Source organism: Cuculus canorus, chromosome 1 (assembly GCF_017976375.1).
Source record: "Cuculus canorus isolate bCucCan1 chromosome 1, bCucCan1.pri, whole genome shotgun sequence".
Lineage (NCBI taxonomy): Eukaryota > Metazoa > Chordata > Aves > Cuculiformes > Cuculidae > Cuculus > Cuculus canorus.
Window position 1 is genome coordinate 200,329,728 of NC_071401.1, and position 17,305 is coordinate 200,347,032.

The 17,305-nt window shown below is 43.9% G+C and overlaps 1 protein-coding gene across 2 annotated transcripts; it reads left to right on the top strand.

Moving 5' to 3' along the window:
* The first annotated feature begins 1,479 nt into the window (after positions 1 to 1,479).
* On the top strand, positions 1,480 to 17,173 carry DCLRE1C (DNA cross-link repair 1C). 2 transcript variants are annotated; one of them, XM_054057175.1, is made up of 14 exons: positions 1,480 to 1,610; positions 1,716 to 1,767; positions 4,449 to 4,533; positions 7,355 to 7,414; positions 8,027 to 8,082; positions 8,811 to 8,912; positions 9,447 to 9,519; positions 9,674 to 9,814; positions 10,357 to 10,458; positions 11,420 to 11,556; positions 11,722 to 11,776; positions 12,225 to 12,313; positions 13,157 to 13,257; positions 14,028 to 17,173. In XM_054057175.1, exons 1-14 carry the CDS (start codon positions 1,502 to 1,504, stop codon positions 14,996 to 14,998), a joined length of 2,133 nt encoding a protein of 710 aa, XP_053913150.1. In that variant the 5' UTR covers positions 1,480 to 1,501; the 3' UTR covers positions 14,999 to 17,173. The 2 variants fall into 2 exon arrangements, with proteins under 2 accessions (XP_053913150.1, XP_053913141.1); XM_054057166.1 differs by lacking the exons at positions 1,480 to 1,610; positions 1,716 to 1,767 and adding an exon at positions 2,812 to 4,200.
* Positions 17,174 to 17,305: the final 132 nt, after the last annotated feature.

Genomic DNA, 17,305 nt, shown 5'->3' on the forward strand with positions numbered 1-17,305 from the left:
TGGTAGGGAGGGGGATTTGGCAGCCAAACTGCATGGTTTTGATACTGAAAATGCCAGCCAAAAAAACTCTCTAAGACTTGTTTTGGAGTTTTAGAAAGCAAGCATCCTTTATCAGTCCTGGGCAACATGTGGGGTGATCTCCATCAATCACGTGCAGCGAGGTAAGAGTTGGTTACATAATATATTTCCTACTTACATACACATATATAAATTTTCCCAGAAATCTTGCTCATATTCTACTAATTTCCAAGGTCTAATTTCGATTTTATGAAACTTTGCAACAGTCAAAACTCTTGTTAATTTGGAGCTGGCTGCAGCTCTCTTCTTGACATCGGATTTGAGGTAGAAAGAAAGCTCCAAACAGAGGTGATTACAGAAGAGACACCTGTTCAGGGACCTTCCAGTACCTGAAAGGGGCTACAACAAAGCTGGAGAGGGACCATTCATAAAGGCTTGTGGGGATAGGACAAGGGACAATGGGTATAAACTGGAGAGGGGCAGATTTAGACTACACATAAGGAGGAATTTCTTCATGATGAGAGTGGTGAGGCACTGGCACAGGTTGCCCAGGGAAGTTGCGGGTGTCCCATCCCAGGAGGTGTTCAAGGCCAGGTTGGATGGGGCCTTGGGCAGCCTGATTTAGTGGGAGATGTACCTGCCCATGGCAAGGGGGTTGGAATTAGATGGTGTTTAAGGTCCCTCCCAACTCAAATTGTTCTATGATTCTATGATTCTATATCACACAAGGGATTATCATCTTCAAATAATGAAGTGTCTGGGAAAAAAAATAAAAGAAAACATGCTCTGAGAGAACGAAAACAAGCTATCAGAGGGTCAGACTTTCAAAAAACACAACTGCTTAGATGAACCCTAACTGTACTTTACCCTAAATTGAAATAGTCCACCTTTTGTAATAGCAATGACTCCTTGTATCAGTTTTAGCCGCCAAAATTTAGCCGGGTGGGGCCAAACCGTGAAACCAGGGAAGCAGGAGTCTCCTTCCCTGAAGTGTCGAGGTGGCACTTTGGGACCGGGTTTGGCGGCGCTGGGCTGGCAACCGGATGATCTTAGCGGTGATTTCCAACCGTACCGACTCTGTGATTCAAACAGGAGTCTCATCCCAGGCCTGAGTCCCCGCTGTCACCCTGCCCTGCTCCCCCGGCGCTCAGGTGACCCACCTGGATGGGAAGGAAGCGAAGCGCGGCCTCTCCCCAGGGCGGTCGGAGAGGGACTGCTAAGCGCGACGGCGCCGCCACCTCCCCGCGCCAACGGCCGCCCCGCGTTGCTAGGCAACCGCCCCCGCTGCCCTCCCGCCGCGCTTCTGATTGGCTGGGCCGGAAGCGGAGCCGCCTCGCGATTGGTGGAGAAGGCGGAACCGCCATCTCCCCGCGTTGCTAGGCAACCGACCCGCGCCTTTCCCGCTGCGCTCATGATTGGCTGACCCGGAAGTTGAGCCGCCTCGCGATTGGCCGAGAAGGCGGAAGCGCCGCAGCAGCCCGCCATGAGCCGGTTCGGGGGCCGCGTGCGCGAGTACCCGGCCGTGTCCATCGACCGCTTCGACCACGACAACCTGCGCGCGCGCGCCTACTTCCTCTCGCACTGCCACAAGGGTGAGCCCCGCGCGCGTCCCCGCGACGACGGCCCGTCCCGTCCTTTCCTCCCGCTAGTCACCCCCTTTTCCCCTGAGTGACAACCGCGCTGCCCTCTCTCCGCAGATCACATGAGGGGGCTGCGCGCCCCCGCCCTCAGAAGGCGGCTGGAAGGCAGGTACGGCCGGGGCGGGGCCTGTTGGAAGATTAGTTGTCTGAGGGGCGTGGTCTGAGGAAGAGGGCGTGGCCTATTGGGAGGAGCGTGGGTTGAGGGGGCGTGGCCTGACTGGAGATGGGCGTGACCTGAGGATACATGCGTTGGTCTGAGGGGCGTGGCCTTTGGGATATGGGCGGGGTCAACGGGGGCGGGGTCTGATGGTAGGCGGGCAGGGTCGGAATGGAGACAGGCGTGGTATGTTGAGAAGGGGCGTGGTCTGAGTGGAGATGGGCGGGGTTTGTTGGGAGCGCTGCCGTGGCCTGAGAGGAGGAGGCGGGGTCTGTTGGGAAGAGGCGTGGCCTGAGGCGGTAGACGGGCGTGGTCTGTGGGAAGGGGCGGGGCCTGATAAAGGGGGTGGGACCAGTCGGGAGAAGTGTCACCGGGGTGGGCTGTGGTAAGGGGGCGGGGCCTGAGGGAGAGGTGGGGGCGGGGCCTGATGGGAAGGAGTGGAGACATGAATGGGCTGGGTAAATGAGGGCGTGGCCAGTATGTGAAGTGGGAGAGGAGCGGGGCCTGAGGGGCGTGGGGTGCCTCGCCCTGCATGGTAGCGTGTGGTGCTGGGAGCCCTGAGCAGGTCCAAAGCCCAGGGTAAGGAGAACAGAGTGAGAAAACTGTGAGAGTTTGTGGAGTCACAGAAGCATAGAATGGTTTGGGTTGGAAGCTAACCTAGTTCCAACCCCCACTGACTGGATCAGGTTGCTCAGAGCATTAACCAACCGAGCCTTGAACACCTTCAGGGATGGGGCATCCACAACTTTTCTGGGCAACCTGTGCCAGTGCCTCACCACCGTCATTATAAAAAATTTCTTCTGTATGCCCAATCTAAAATTACTCTCTTTCAGTTTAAAACTGCTGCCCCTTGTCCTGTCTCTGCACTCACTGACAAAAAGCCACCCCCTGGCTTTTCTGTAGCCCCCTTTAAGTACTGGAAGGCTGCTATAAGGTCTCCCTGGAGCCTTCTCTTATACAGGCTGAACAATCCCAACTCTCTCAGCCTGTCCTCATAGGAGAGCTGTTCTAAGTCCCCTGATAATTTTTGTGGCCTCTGCTGGACCTGCTCCAACAGGACCGTTCTTTCCTGTGCTGAGGACACCAAAGCAGGATGCAGTACTCCAGGAGGGGTCTCAACAGAGTGGAGCAGAGGGGAGAATCCCGGCTTTTGGTCTCTTGTTGAATCTCATGAGGATTCTGTACTTTTTAAGGATCCTGGCTCTTTTGTTTCCTGGGAGTATCCCTGTGCTGAGGAGTGCAGCTGTGCTCAGAGGTGTATGAGCAAGTAGGTTGCCAGCACTTTGATGGAGACAGTTATTCCCCTCTCATCAACATTTGTGAGACTTTATCTGGACTATTGAGTCCAGTCCTGGGCTCCCCTGGACAAGAAACAACACTGGTGTCTTGGAGCAGGACTACCAAACTCGTCAGGGGCTGGAGCATGTGATGTGTCAGGAGAGGCTGGAAGGTAGATGTCTTCAGCTGTAAGGGAGGATGATGCTGTGTCACTGTGTGCAGGTGAGGGTAGAGAAGTTGAAGCCAGACTTTTCTTGAAAGTGTATAACGAAAGGGCAAGGAGCACCTTTTCTTTTTTGCCATGGAAATGGTCCAACATGGGAGTGGGCCCAGAGAGGTTGTGGCTCAGTTCCTAGGCACAGTTTACTTTATTAGACTATACGTTACAGCGCCTCAAATGTGAGCAGAGAATTCCCCTTTGCTCCTCAAGGTCCCTTTGTGCACTGTTCAAAAGCCGGGCTTTATAGGAAGTATTCCATGTTGTGCTGAATGCTAAGTGCCCAAGTGCCTGTTCCACAGAAATCATGCATGTCTGAAAGAGGCTTTGGTGCTTATAGAAAAAGAAAAGGTCATAGAATCATAGAATGGTTTGGGTTGGGAGACCTTAATGATTATTCAGTTCCAGCCCCCCAGCCATGGGCAGGGACACCTCTCACTGGATCAGGTTGCTCAAAGCCTCATCCAGCTGGACCTTGAACACCTCCAGGGATGGGGCATCCATGACTTGTCTGGGCAACCTGTGCCAGTGTCTCATCACAGTAAAAAATTTCTTCCTAATGTCTGATCTAAATCTCTCCTCTTTCAGCTTAAAACCGTTACCCCCGGTCCTATGCCGGCACTCCCTCATAAAGAGCCCCTCCCCAGCTTTTCTGGAGGCCTCTTTAAGTACTGGAAGGCTCCTGTGAGGTCTCCTTGGAGCCTTCTCTTCTCTAGGCTGAACAACTCCAACTCTCTCAGCCTGTCCTCTTGTGGGAGGTACTCCATCCCTCTGATCATCTTTGTGGCCTCTTCTGGACCACCTCAAGTCATTCCTGTGCTGTACATGTCATCATGTACCGAAACTTTCTTTATTTCTGCACAAAAATACACACACACAGACATGCACAGGTAAGTCTTTGAGTCTACTGTGTTGAAAAAAATCCTTTTCAATGAGGTGGAGTAACTCACCTTGATTCTGCTTCAGACTGGGGCAAAACAACTCCTGCAGGCTTGCTGCTCTGCATCTCTCTTCAGCCGAGGGCTGGGTCCGAGTGCATGTTTTGATGTATTATGTACGAGGTGCTACATCATTAGATTGTTCCTTGTCTGCATTTAAAAAAAGCCCCACTCATCTGTGCTTTTTTGTCTCCTCACAGCTTGAAAGTTAAATTATACTGCTCACCGGTAACTAAGGAATTGCTGTTGACAAGCTGGAAATACAAGTTTTGGGAGAATCACATTGTGAGCTGGTGTTTATTTTTAAATTATCACTTTCCAAACAGTGATCTGAGGCGAGAAACAGATTCCCCTCCTCAGAAATGTCTAAATGTTGGTGTTGATGCAGTGTTAAGTACCTACATGAGTGTGCCTTTCCTTGCTGCTTGCTATATGAGAGTGTTTTGTTGTTGTTTACTTTCTAATCTTATTTTTCCCTCTACAAGATGTATTGTTTTCTCTCAACTTCAGCTTTAAGTATCCTCCATCTCTACATTTGTATTGCTTCTTCATTTCCTTACTTTGCTCATGTCTTTTTGTTGCTGCTCTTATTTCATTTCCCTTTTGCTTTATTTAAAGTCTCAGATAGCTTGGAGCATGTATAATCTTTGTTATTACTTTTTGGAAAACAGACCATCTCTAACATGAAAATATTTTAGTGGTGTAAAATCACCAAAGAATTTTATTAGTTTATTTGATTTCCACTCTTTGGAGGCAACATTCATGTGATTAGTGGTCATGTATGGGTATGACTTGTAGCTACTTATTTCCTTCCCTTTGCAAATGAGGGCTTTGAAATTGGACATGTTTCTTTTCACATCTTACTGGACAAGTGTACATCATCACCTAGTGAAGACTTTGCTGTGTCCCTCAGGTCAACACAAGAGAGTTTTCTAGTCAAGTAGAAAGACAAGCCCTTCAAGCAAGCTGAAACTTATTTTCTTGGGGTAGTTACTGCTCAGAGTTTGCTTTAATAGGTCGTAAGTGTGGATCTTAAGCTCCATATCTGAAGAAACTCAAACTAGGGGGATCTAGGAGGTAGATCTGGGTAAGAGGAAAAAGGAAAGTAGGGGACTTTTCTGTTGAACATCCTAATTTAATCGTGAAGCTGAAGGAGACGAACTAGCTTTATGTGAAGCCTCAAGAAACAGAAAGATTGGTTTAGAGCCTGAACATGATTCGGGACTCTAAAAAAGACCTAGGCATGTGTGATGTGTGAAGGAGCACAGTGTGCACAGGTGACAAATTTTCCAAGCCTATAATCTTCTTGGACTGGTGAAAATAAAATGGGGTGAGTTTGTGCTGGCTTTTTTGTTGGTGTTAGGTTTTTTAATTTTTGTTTTTAAGCTTGTGTCCATTTGCTTCCAGTATCCTTTGAGTGTAACCTAGAAGAGGTCCCTTGCAGGGAGATACCTTGCAGGAGTTTGTATGATTAGTTAAAGGAAAGTAGGCAGTGCTAGTTCTGACATCCCTATTTGACAAAATCTTAATCTGGGAAGAGATGCCAGAGGTGCCCATGGAACTAAGTTGAAGTGCAATTAACACATATCAACATAATCAAAAAAAAATACATTTATGCTTGCAGCTGCTGCTCCCAGCAGTGACTGCCGGTAATGGCATGAGCTGCACAGGCCTAAATTGGATAGTAGCTGTCAGATATTTTGATCACAAGCTTTGTCTTACAACAAAGAAGCTTTCTAGCTCTAGCGTGACTGGCAATGAATTAACAGCTGATTTGATATTCACCAGACTGAAAGAAGTAATCACAATGTCAGCTTCCAGACAAATGTTTTTATGATTTTCAGTCTGACCTTTATTTGTATGTAGTGCATGATAGGCTCTTTGAATCTGTTCCTGGCTTTAACATCTGAACTATCAAAGATGAGGGAAGAATTCTGCTGGAGGTATTCTCAATTATGCTCATGAAGCTAAACTGCGGCTGTCAGTGGAAAATTCTTCAGGCAGTTTAGATCTTAAACTTGACAATTGTTTCACCACAGTAGGAAATCTGAGAATTACTGAGAAATATTGAGTATGCAGAATTTAGATCATTCTCTTGAGTTTATTCAGCTTCAGAAAATGTAGATGATAAAATTAGTATTGATGTTTACAAAATCAGCTCTTGCTAGTGGCTTGAATTCTTAGTATAAAATACTTTTGGACACACATGTCTCTGTTTTCGAGCAAGCTCTGAGTTTGACTGGTATTGTTTCTGGTGGAGAAGCCAAATGTGAGTACCAGCTGAATGGATCTCATGGAGCTGTCCAGAAATTTGCGATGCGATGTCTTGTGAATCCACCTAGTGCAGTGAAACCCAAGGTGCTGAGAAGACCGCTCAGCTGAGAAGCTGGAGATTATACCTAAGGAGGATAATGACAGGAGACTTTCTTTTCACTTCGGCTTTTTTTTGGGCAGTAGAATTGTATACAAAAGCTGTCTAAAACAAAGGAAAATAGAAAACAAAACAGGAGGATGGGAGAGGAGCCTGCATAGCAGCACTAACCTTGCAGACTGCCACAGAACATGTATATTGCAGGTCTCTGTTTTAGTAGAGTATATGGCAAAATAAGGGATTAATTGCAGTCTATAAATTAATCACCCCTACACAAACACAGAAATACTTGTTTTGTGTGATTTGTAAGCTCTGTTTCTGGTAGCAGGGAACAGTGAGGAGAAGCGTGGCAGCACAGATATCTGTCGTAGCAAGATCCTTATGTGTGTTCTGGGACTGGGATATCTTTGGCTTTCCAGTGATCCAAAAATAAGGCAGATGATCCAGCCAGGGAAACTAGAGCTGTTGCTGTTTGAAGTCTAACATATTCTAACTTTTTTAGGCATGCGCACCTTAATTGATGTATCTCCATTTTACTTTTAGACAATTTTTAGAAAGCTGTTTTTATCCCATTGGACATGGAAATTCATGATTTATTATGGGAAGATGGGCTTAGATTTACAGGCTTGATATTAGCAACAGTGGGTGCTGGAGATGTTTGTCTAATGAACAGTTAGCCGTAAGCATGAAAAAAAATGTTCAGTAAGTCCTGTAATGCATTTATTTTTGTTACAGGTTGCATTGGAAGTTGAAACTCCAACTCAGATTTCTTTAGTAGATGAAACATCTGGTGAGGTAAGTCACAAAAAAGAGATTCATGTGTTTTTAATGGGCAGCAATAATGTTTAAAAAGCACAGGAAACAGATCTTACTTGTAAGATCCTGACTGGTCAAGCTATTTCTAAAATTTATGTTCCGTATCTATCCGAGACGTGCACATGAATTCTTGCCTGCTTTGTTCTTATTATAGCATTTCTTTGGTAACATCTTTCCGCAGTATTTGTGACCTCCAACGTACCTCTTTCTCTGATAATTTTTCACCTTGTATTTCCCAGTTCATTTTAACAAGCTTTAAGTGCATGACTTAGAGGTCTGGTAGAGCATGTCCAGGCAAAGCGTATTCCAAGATGCTTCCATGATGCTTGTTTACCAGGAACTAAGGATGTAGGACTGTCTTATGGCTGATTTGCTTTCATGAGCACCATACAACATTCAGTCATCTCTTCTGGCATGATAGAATCGTCATTGCTCTTCAGGGTTTGTTGGAAAGGGAAGAGACTTTATCTTTGTTCAGAAGCAATATTCAGTGCTGCAAGAGGCTGTGGGGAATAATGTGTGGCTTTTACTATGTCAATTAAAGTACGGGCAGTACTTAGTACGGTGTGAAAATGATGCTATCTCTTCCAGAAAGAAGATATAGAGGTGACGCTTCTACCAGCTGGTCACTGCCCAGGATCAGTCATGTATGTCCTTTCAGTACTCTAAATGTCTCTGCTGAGAAATTTATCCTGTAGAATTCTTGCTAACACTTTCAGGGAGTGTTAGGAATGGTTGGACTCAATGACCCAGTGGGTCCCTTCCAACCTAGTCATTCTATGATTCTATGATTCTAAGTACTGTGGTTTTTTTCCTAGCTAGAAAAAACTAGAAGTTAAAAATTCTTACTTGGAGATAGTTCTGCTGTAGTCCACCAGCTTTGGTCAAAGCTGGAAAACCATTGTACTGCCTGGGATGCATCCAGACAAGTTGTTGCTTTGGGGGGGCTGATTACTTTTCCCCAGCCCCATGAATAACAACTTTCTTGACTTCAGCTGTACTTAAAAATGAGGTACAAAACTGTGATTAACAATAAATCATCCATTTCTTAAGTATGACATTAAAAATAAGGTGCCCAGCTTCCTGGTACAGATGCTTAATAGGTTCCTTTGGCTGCAACAGGCAGCTGGGCTGCCCTCACAGAATCTGAGGCTTTTGTCTTCAACTCTCACCAGCCCAGGCACAGGTTATTTTCCACACATATTGAGTCTGAATTATTTGGTTTATCTGAAATGACTGCAGGACCAAATCAAGCCCAGTATTTTTATTGTATCATATGTTAGTCATGTAGACTGCTCTAAACAAGGTAACAAGTCAGCACCTGACATTTAATGCTTTATATTGTTAAGTTTGACCAAAGTGTTTCTGCTCGCAGGTTTTTGTTTGAAGGTGGAAATGGCACTGTGCTGTACACAGGAGATTTCAGGCTTGCAAAAGGAGAAGCAGCCAGAATGGAACTTTTGCACTCAGGGACCAGGTGGGGCTTCAGCTGTTCACGGGTTTTAGAAAAAATGGAAAGATTACACAGGCATGGGCAATTCAGGAATAATGTACTCTTTTTCCTCATTTTTTTTCTGGAATAAATATATACTCTCAGGGGGTGTAGCAGTAGGATGAAGGGGAGATTTAGATTAGATATCAGGAAAAAATTTTTTACTGTGAGGGTGGTGAGGCAGTGGCACAGGTTGCCCAGAGAAGTCGTGGATGCCCCATCCCTGGAGGTGCTCAAGGCCAGGTTGGGTGAGGCTCTGAGCAACCTGATCTAGTGGGAGGTGTCCCTGCGCATGGAAAAGGGGTGGAAATGGATAATCTTTAAGGTCCCTTCCAGCCCAACCCATTCTATGATTCTATGCTTTTGTGCTATTTGCAGTCAGGCAATACTGCAGTTACAAGCCCCTTTTGACTTTGTACAATAATTAAGAGGAAGAATTGCCTCTTTTTGAAGAGAGAGCAATGGTGTGTCTTAGTACTGTGATGCACCGCTCACTCTGATATGCCATTTCTCTTTCAGAGTAAAAGACATCCAAAGTGTGTATTTGGACACCACTTTCTGTGATCCTAAATTTTATCATATACCAAGCCGGGTAAGTCTATATAAGCTGTGAGAGGAAAAGTCCTGAAGCCACTAATTATTTAACCATCTCTTTGTTAGGTAAATCTTGCAAGGCAATGCCATTTTGCCACATCACAGCAAAATTATCTTACATGATGATTCAAAACATTTTCTAAATTTTCCAGGAGGAATGTTTAAATGGGATCTTAGAGTTGGTGCGAAGCTGGACCTCCCTAACTCGCAATCATGTTGTGTGGCTGAATTGCAAAGCTGCTTATGGATATGAGTATTTGTTCATAAATCTCAGCGAGGAACTTGGAATCAAGGTAGCATTTCAGTAATTGTTGCTTTAGAATAGACGCTCAGTAATAGTTGTGGCCAGTCACTGAGCTGAAAATGGCTGTTCATAGAGCTGCACGGAATGAAAGATGTGTGTGGTTTCATTAACCATAATTACAAAGCTACAGTTGTGCTCAGAATGATTTAACTAGCTGATTTCATTCTGGAACATCAGGGCTCTCCAGGGAGAAGTTAATCCCCATTTCTCAAGCTTGGTGTTTACTGCTCCTTTTATCTTGTGAATGATAAAAGCCCTCTCATTGACATTTTACATTAGTAGTTAGCAGATATATTCTGCCTTTCTTTGATGAATATTTATCCTCTTCAGCAGAGGAGGTATGTTCTGCTTGTTCTAGATGTCCAAGTTGCTTTTGGCTAACATTTCTCTGCTTGGACATTATTAGCAAGTAGTAATTGTTTAAATGCCTACCAGCATTCATTGAGAGCGGAACCACAGCTGTACAGATGCTCCAGCTGCAGTCTGGCAAACACATTGAGCTAATTAAGGGTAAAATCTGCCTTTCTGTAGGTGCATGTGAACAAACTTGATATGTTTAGAAACATGCCAGAAATCCTCTACCATGTTACTACGGATCGATGCACGCAGATTCACGCCTGTCGACATCCTCAGGTGTGTAACATTTTGCAAAGCCTCTGCTAACATTGCTGTGAAGGACTGGTTATAGGTGCTGTTTTGGTCCTGTTGTGCTACTGAAGACTTGGGTCAAATGGTGGCTTAACCTAAAGAAGAGTGAGAACTTCAGTTGGTGGATAAAATAAATGAGAAAAAAGGCAAAAAAAAAAATATTAGCTGATGCTAGACGTGGTTTAGTTGTATTTAAAACTTGTATTTGTAAATCATAGAATCATAGTCATAGAATGGTTTGGGTCAGAAGGGACCTTAAAGATCGTCCAGTTCCAACGCCCCTGCCATGGGCAGGGACACCTTCTACTGGATCAAGTTGCTCAGAGCCTCATCCAGGCTGTTTTTGAACACCTCCAGGGATGGGGCATCCATGATTTCTGTGGGCAACCTCTGCCAGTGCCTCACTACCCTTGTGAAAAAATGCCTTCCTAATACGTAATCTAAACCTCTCCTCTTTCAGCTTAAAACCACTGCCCTGAAAGAGGAGAGGTTTAGATTACGTATTAGGAAGGCATTTTTTGTGGCCCTCCTCTGGACTTGCCCCAAGAGATTCATGTCCTTCCTATGCTGAAGTAAGACAAGCAGAAGATGAGATCAGTCAGGTATTAGTCATTTACATGTATCAAAAGCAGCTGGTACAATGCCCGCTGCAGCTGTGCAATGCGTGCTTGTCGTGTATGGCCTTCCCTTTCCAGGATGGCTGTTGAGCTGAAGGCTCCAACTTGAGGGAATACAGGTAGAACTGGAGGTGGCACCTTAGGCATTGGTCTCTGTGATTGATTTACTTTGACAGCTGCCCTATGGTATCAACACACAGCAAGAAAGACTGTTGCTATGGAGTTAGAAGGGAGATGAAAACTGGTCTGGCTAAATACTATGTTGCTCAGTTTCTCGGGGTGGGGGAAAAAGGTCAGGATAACACTTCATTTGATGCTGCACTTGACAGGATGATGACTGCATTCGAGGGAACAGGCTGCCCTGTGGGATGACTTGCCAAAATGGAGCTCCCTTGCACATAATCAGCATCAAACCCTCTACCATGTGGTTTGGAGAAAGGATCAAGAAAACCAATGTAATAGTGAGGTGAGCATTTGGGCCGTGCAGAAGCCTGCTGTTTCAAGGGCGTATCTTGCCTGGTGCTTGTATAACTGAATCTCAAAACGAGCTTTTTAACAGGAGGTTATGCTTGCCTGTTGACTGAGGATGAAGAGTGGTTGCCTAATATTTGTGCCTCCCTCTTTTTTTCAGAACTGGGGAGAGTACATACAGAGCCTGTTTCTCTTTCCACTCTTCATACAGTGAGGTTTGTGTGCATGTCGTACTGAGTATACATTGATTTAAAACCACTAAAGGAATTTTGATTATTTTGGAGTGGATGATATGATTTGTCACAATTAAAAAAAAAAAATCTTTTCAGTAATAAGACATGAGGGGATGAGATTTTAAAGTGAACTGAAGGGAGACTCTAGGGAAAGTCTTTGAGGAATGGAATACCTGATCTGCACAACGAGGGACTTGAAATGCAGTAAGAAAAATGTAGGCCTGAAAAAGATCTGCAGTAGTAAGGACAGTTGTGGTGGGTTGACCCTGGCTGGACACCAGGGGACAACCAAAGCTGTCTTATTGGTCTTCACCAGAGACAGCTGGTAGTTCTTGTTGTGAGTGTGCTTTGACCAGTGTGCCTTGAAGTGAAATATTTAACCACATGCCCATGTAAGTTGTTAAACTGCTGCTCCTTTTCTTCAATTTAGATTAAGGATTTCCTGAGCTACATCCATCCTGTGAATGTGTATCCTAATGTACTGCCAGTTGGGGGGACAGAAGACAGACTTATGGAAATGTAAGTGACAGCTGGCTGCTGAATGGAGGTGATCTAATATCTGTTCTTGTAAGGACAGCTCCTTCTAAATCCCAGCCTCTCAAGCAGCCACTGCCTTTTGCTCTGTCTGATAATTCAGATTTTTTTTCTATATTCAGTATGAAGAATACTAACATTGTGCTAAGTCTGAGTTTGTATTCCATACACCACTTAGATCTATGTATTGAAGCTTTTCTGTGGTTAAACTCTGTTTGGGTGGACTCTGAATACACATTCATCTCACTTTATTCTGTGACCTATTTCTATTTGCCTTTGCTACTTCTCAGAACTTCCTTTTCAAAAAGCTTTCTCTGAGGACTTGAACACTTACCCTCCGTACAGCAGCACAGGGGGCTGGACTCTTGTGCTGCTGCAGGTGCTGGCAGCTTAGAAAGCGCTCCTATGCGCCAGGATGGCAGTGGTGTTGCTCAGTCTGAACAAAAGCAGTACTCATTTCTTTGTTTCTTTTTCTTTTCCTCCTTAATAAGAAAGGAGATACTTTACAGTTATTGAATAAAACTGCAGTCAGATTTTGAGCCCTTTCATCTTGTCTTCTCTAAGCAAGGGACTAAAAGGTGGTTTCCAAATGGTGCACGTTTTGAGGTAAATATAGAGAAATGAATGATTCCTACCTTTAAGCTGCCCGAGCTCAACAATAAATTAATAACAATTTCCTAGCTGTCGCTGCCTTTGTTTTAACGCTTTTGCTGCAGTGCCTGTCAAAGGCACGCAGCAGTGTACTTAGATAAAGTTACAAGATCTACTTTTGCCCCTCATACTTTTTGTGGAGTTCCAAACACTGATCACCTGTCTCCTCCCCCGCAGATTAAAGCCATTATGCAGGGCGTACAGGAGAAACATGGAGCCCAGGTACAAGCCCTTAGGAACACTGAAGAGACTCCACAAGAGAGACTTATCTGACACAGGTAAAGGTTCTGCTGGCGCTACTGTGCCTTAAATGCAAGTCTGAGATTAAGCAGAGGTGCCAGAAGCCACAGTGTTCACCACAGTTCGTCTCTGTGCAAAGCAACTGTTGGAAAGGAGAAATATAAATTAACTCAAGTTTTAGGAGGGTGAGAGAGCAGTAATTGTGTAAAAGCGAATTTTTTTATCATCTTAGAATGTACTTAAGAAAGAGTTCCATCCCACAGTCCTAGACCACCCCTAGTAAAGCTGTTCCAAACAGTACTTGTATCACCTCCTGCCTTGTAGAGGACAGAGTGGTATCTCAGTGGAATTGCTCCTTTCCTTATCTCAAAATGCTGTTTTTTTAGCACCTTATACCTTGTTTAATTTCCGATTGTAAATGGACACTGTATGTAGTTTCTGGAAAGCCACGTGTGAACCAGAAGACAACTTTGGACCTGATGCATTCTCTTTGGCTATTCCTGAAGTGCTGGTGGGTGGTGGTCCTGGTAAAACACCTCAGAGGCCTGGAATAAACATCTCTGCAGCAGATCAGATGCAGCCCTGCTAGCGTAAATGAAGACGGCAACTGGCAGCATTCCCTGTAAGGTGCTGTTAGGCCAGGCAAACGCTGTCAGTAATGTCCTGCAGAATCTTTATTGGGGTTAAAGAACTTTTTCTTCTTCTTATGCTAAATTAGTTTTGATTACAGCTTTGCTCTCAACAGAATTTTATCAGAAATCTGAACCTTTCTTAGTGTTGTTTTTTTCTCCTGTTCTTTTTTTGATAGATGAAGATGATCTCTTTGATACAGAATTAATTTCTGCAAGGCCCAAGATTCCAAAACAGCAGAGGGAAGAGAGCAAACCCTCCAGCACAGGTCAACCTGAAAATGCTGAAGGAAACATAAGTAAGAGCATAAATAGTTACCAAGTGCCCACAACTTACACCTCCTTCAAGGTAGACTTCATGGACTGTGAAGAATCAAATGATGATGAAGATGATGACGATGATGAAGAATCTGAAAAAAATGTTGTTCCAATTCTTTCCCAAGAGCCAGATGCCACTTCTCCATCAAATTGCAATGGAGTAACTGGTGACCAACAGGAGTCTGATGCTGAGGTCCCTCGCTGGGATGCATTTTTTAAGTGTAACAACCTAGAAGAAAGCTCTGAAAATGAGGATAATTTCCCTTCTTCAACGGATGCTGGTGGGTCGCAGTCACTCTTCAGTGATTCGGATGGAGTAAGCGACTCAACACACATCTCCTCCCAAAATTCTTCTCAGTCAACACACATATCGGAGCAGGGGAGTCAGGGCTGGGATAGCCAAACAGACACTGTACTCATTACCTCCCAGGAGAGAAATGCCTTGGACTTCAGCTGCTTCAGCAAAGGTGGGAGCAGAGCCCTTGTTTCTATAGTGCAGGAGACTGCCAAGGACAGCCAACCTGGCAGCAGCAGGGCGAAGCCACTGGGTCAACACACAGCTTGTGCCTTTGATGCTGCCTGTGACTTGAAAAGCAAAGACTGTGAGAAAGATGCAGAAGACAGCACTGTTCACGTTCAAGATGCACTGATGGAACTAAGCGACAGCTCCAGAACTCCTGATCTAGAACTGAGGAGAGACTCCCAGAGCTCGTCCGACTTTGAAATTCCCTTGATGCCTGATGCTGAAGTGCCTCGGCTAGACAAACTGCACTGTTTATATAAGAAGCTAGCAGCAGGTGAAAACATAATCAAGGAGAAACAAGTCTCCTGAAGACAGATATAATGGATGATATCACAATAATAAGTACTGAATTTTGTTTATTAAACCCCAAATTATTTTTCTATTTCGTGCCAATTACTACTGGAATTGACACAGTATTTCAGAAGTACCTTCCTGTCACAAGTAGACCCCTGCAGCCTGTGTAACTTCATTGTTCCTTCCATAAAGTACAGAAAAGGAAGTATTCTTAGAAGAGACTGTAAAAGCTTTCTACAAAACTAAGGATAGAACACTAATAAAACTTAGTGTTTCTTTTGATCATGAGCTCTAAGAGTTCACCTTTGATATATATGTGATCTCAGGTTTTAATGAAGTCCTAAATCTTTAACTGTGGGGCGGAACACGACATCTTTCCTTTTCCTTTTCAGGAACAACCGTGCAAACAATATAATAGTTTCACTTTGACTTTAATCCTGAGTTTTTACTGCAGTTATTTTAAAAACAACTGCAGAACAGACTACAGAATTATTCACAAAAGCTGGTTTTTTTTAAAAAAGTATTATTTCTTTCAAATAGTTAATCTCTTGAGGCCGAGCAAGTGTTGTCATAGAATCATGATGATTTGAGTTGGAAGGGACCTTAAAGATTAGCCAGTTCAAACCCTCTGCCACGTGCAGGGACACCTTCCACTGGATCAGGTTGCTCAAAAACCTCATCCAGATGAATGAGGTACTGCATACCATTGTCTGTGGTTTAAATCCAGCATGTTGCACACAATTTGTCATCAGTTCCTGTGTGTTTTGGTTTATTCTGAAATGTTTTTCAGAACAAGTCAAAACTAAATCCTGTAGCTTTAGGTTCCAGAGCTACCAGCAGCAGTCAGCTCTGGCGGCTGTCGCAGCAACAGAATTTGACCAGTTATCCTGGATACATTGTAATGTTACTCAAGACCCTTGCAAAACTAAATTTCACCTGTTACTTTGTGTTGACTTCACTGAATTCAGACACGTTTACATTTTTAAATCAAGACAATAGGTTCTATGCACGTGTGGCCATAACAAACTCTGCCAAAATTCTTAGTTTCCAAAATGAAAATGTAAATCAGGTTGTTGTTCAACTGCAGTCCCTGCAAAAAAGCCTAGACAGCAGAAATCATCTAAAAATCCATGTATTTTCCCATCCACAAAGTCTTAAAGAACTAACAGACTTTAGTATGTCAGCTCTCCCCCGAGTATGTCTTCAGCCTTTTTGCCGTCTTCAGTGATACACGAGTGCTAAACCAGCCAGCATTCTGCTAGTACGAACAGAGTGGTAGGGGGCTATCACTGATGTATGGTTTTAAGGATATTCAAAGTCCATTTTTTTTCCATTGTTACCTTGCCCATTCCATTCCTGGGATTTCTTAACATTCTCTCCAAACGTGGCCTATCAACTTTTTTCTTTCAGCAAGCTTAAGTAAGTGAAACTGCTGTTGTTTCTACCTCTGTGAATAAAGTCATACTGAGCAGAACTCCCAATCTGGTGGCTCGCTTTCTTTACTGTAAAACATATTTAAATTCAGGGCTGAGTGTACAGTATGCTTAAGAATACGGGAATGCAGGCTGCTATAGACAAGTTGACAGTGCAAATTTATACCAGTTCTTGTCAGCTGTAAACTGAATAGTAAGCACACAACTTCCCCAGGGCTGCTCTGCTGCAGTCAGTATAGAGCTAGACAATCTGGGTTGAAAGACTGCAGTCTTAAAGCAAATTCTACAGCTAATTTTGACAGGCTAAGATATTTTTTTTGTTAAGAATGACAACAACAAAAGAAAAACTAAATTTAATTTATTTTATCAAAAACTATAGGAAGATAGCAATACTAAAGATCACACATTATGAAAAGAAAATGTTCCTGAGCTTACAAACTGCATATTCTAATGTATACAGTCCTAAAACATACATTAGAAATAACCAAAAGATTGACTTTTGAGGTTAAATAAATCAACAATAGCTTTTCTTACCGGTGATCTTGCAGCTTCAATTTTGATACCTAAAAAAAAAAATTCCCAACAAAAGAGAAGAGCTAGAGGATAAATCACAGGTTACCAGTCTCTCGTAAGTGCATGTGCACAACTAAACTGGTGGCTGTGATGATGCTAACACGAAGCAGAACAAAGGCAGAAGCTAGGCTGGTTTAGGCTCTTTACGGAACTGGAAATAGTATTTTTTTCTCCTTTTCCAATTTGGCAATTTCCCCCTGAACTTGTCTAAAACTCAAAAGGAGTTTCAGAAGTGACAGTGTCCCACTGAGCTAATTCAGGGACCACAATCCAAATGCACTGTGAATATGTAACTATATAATACTGTTCAAGGCTC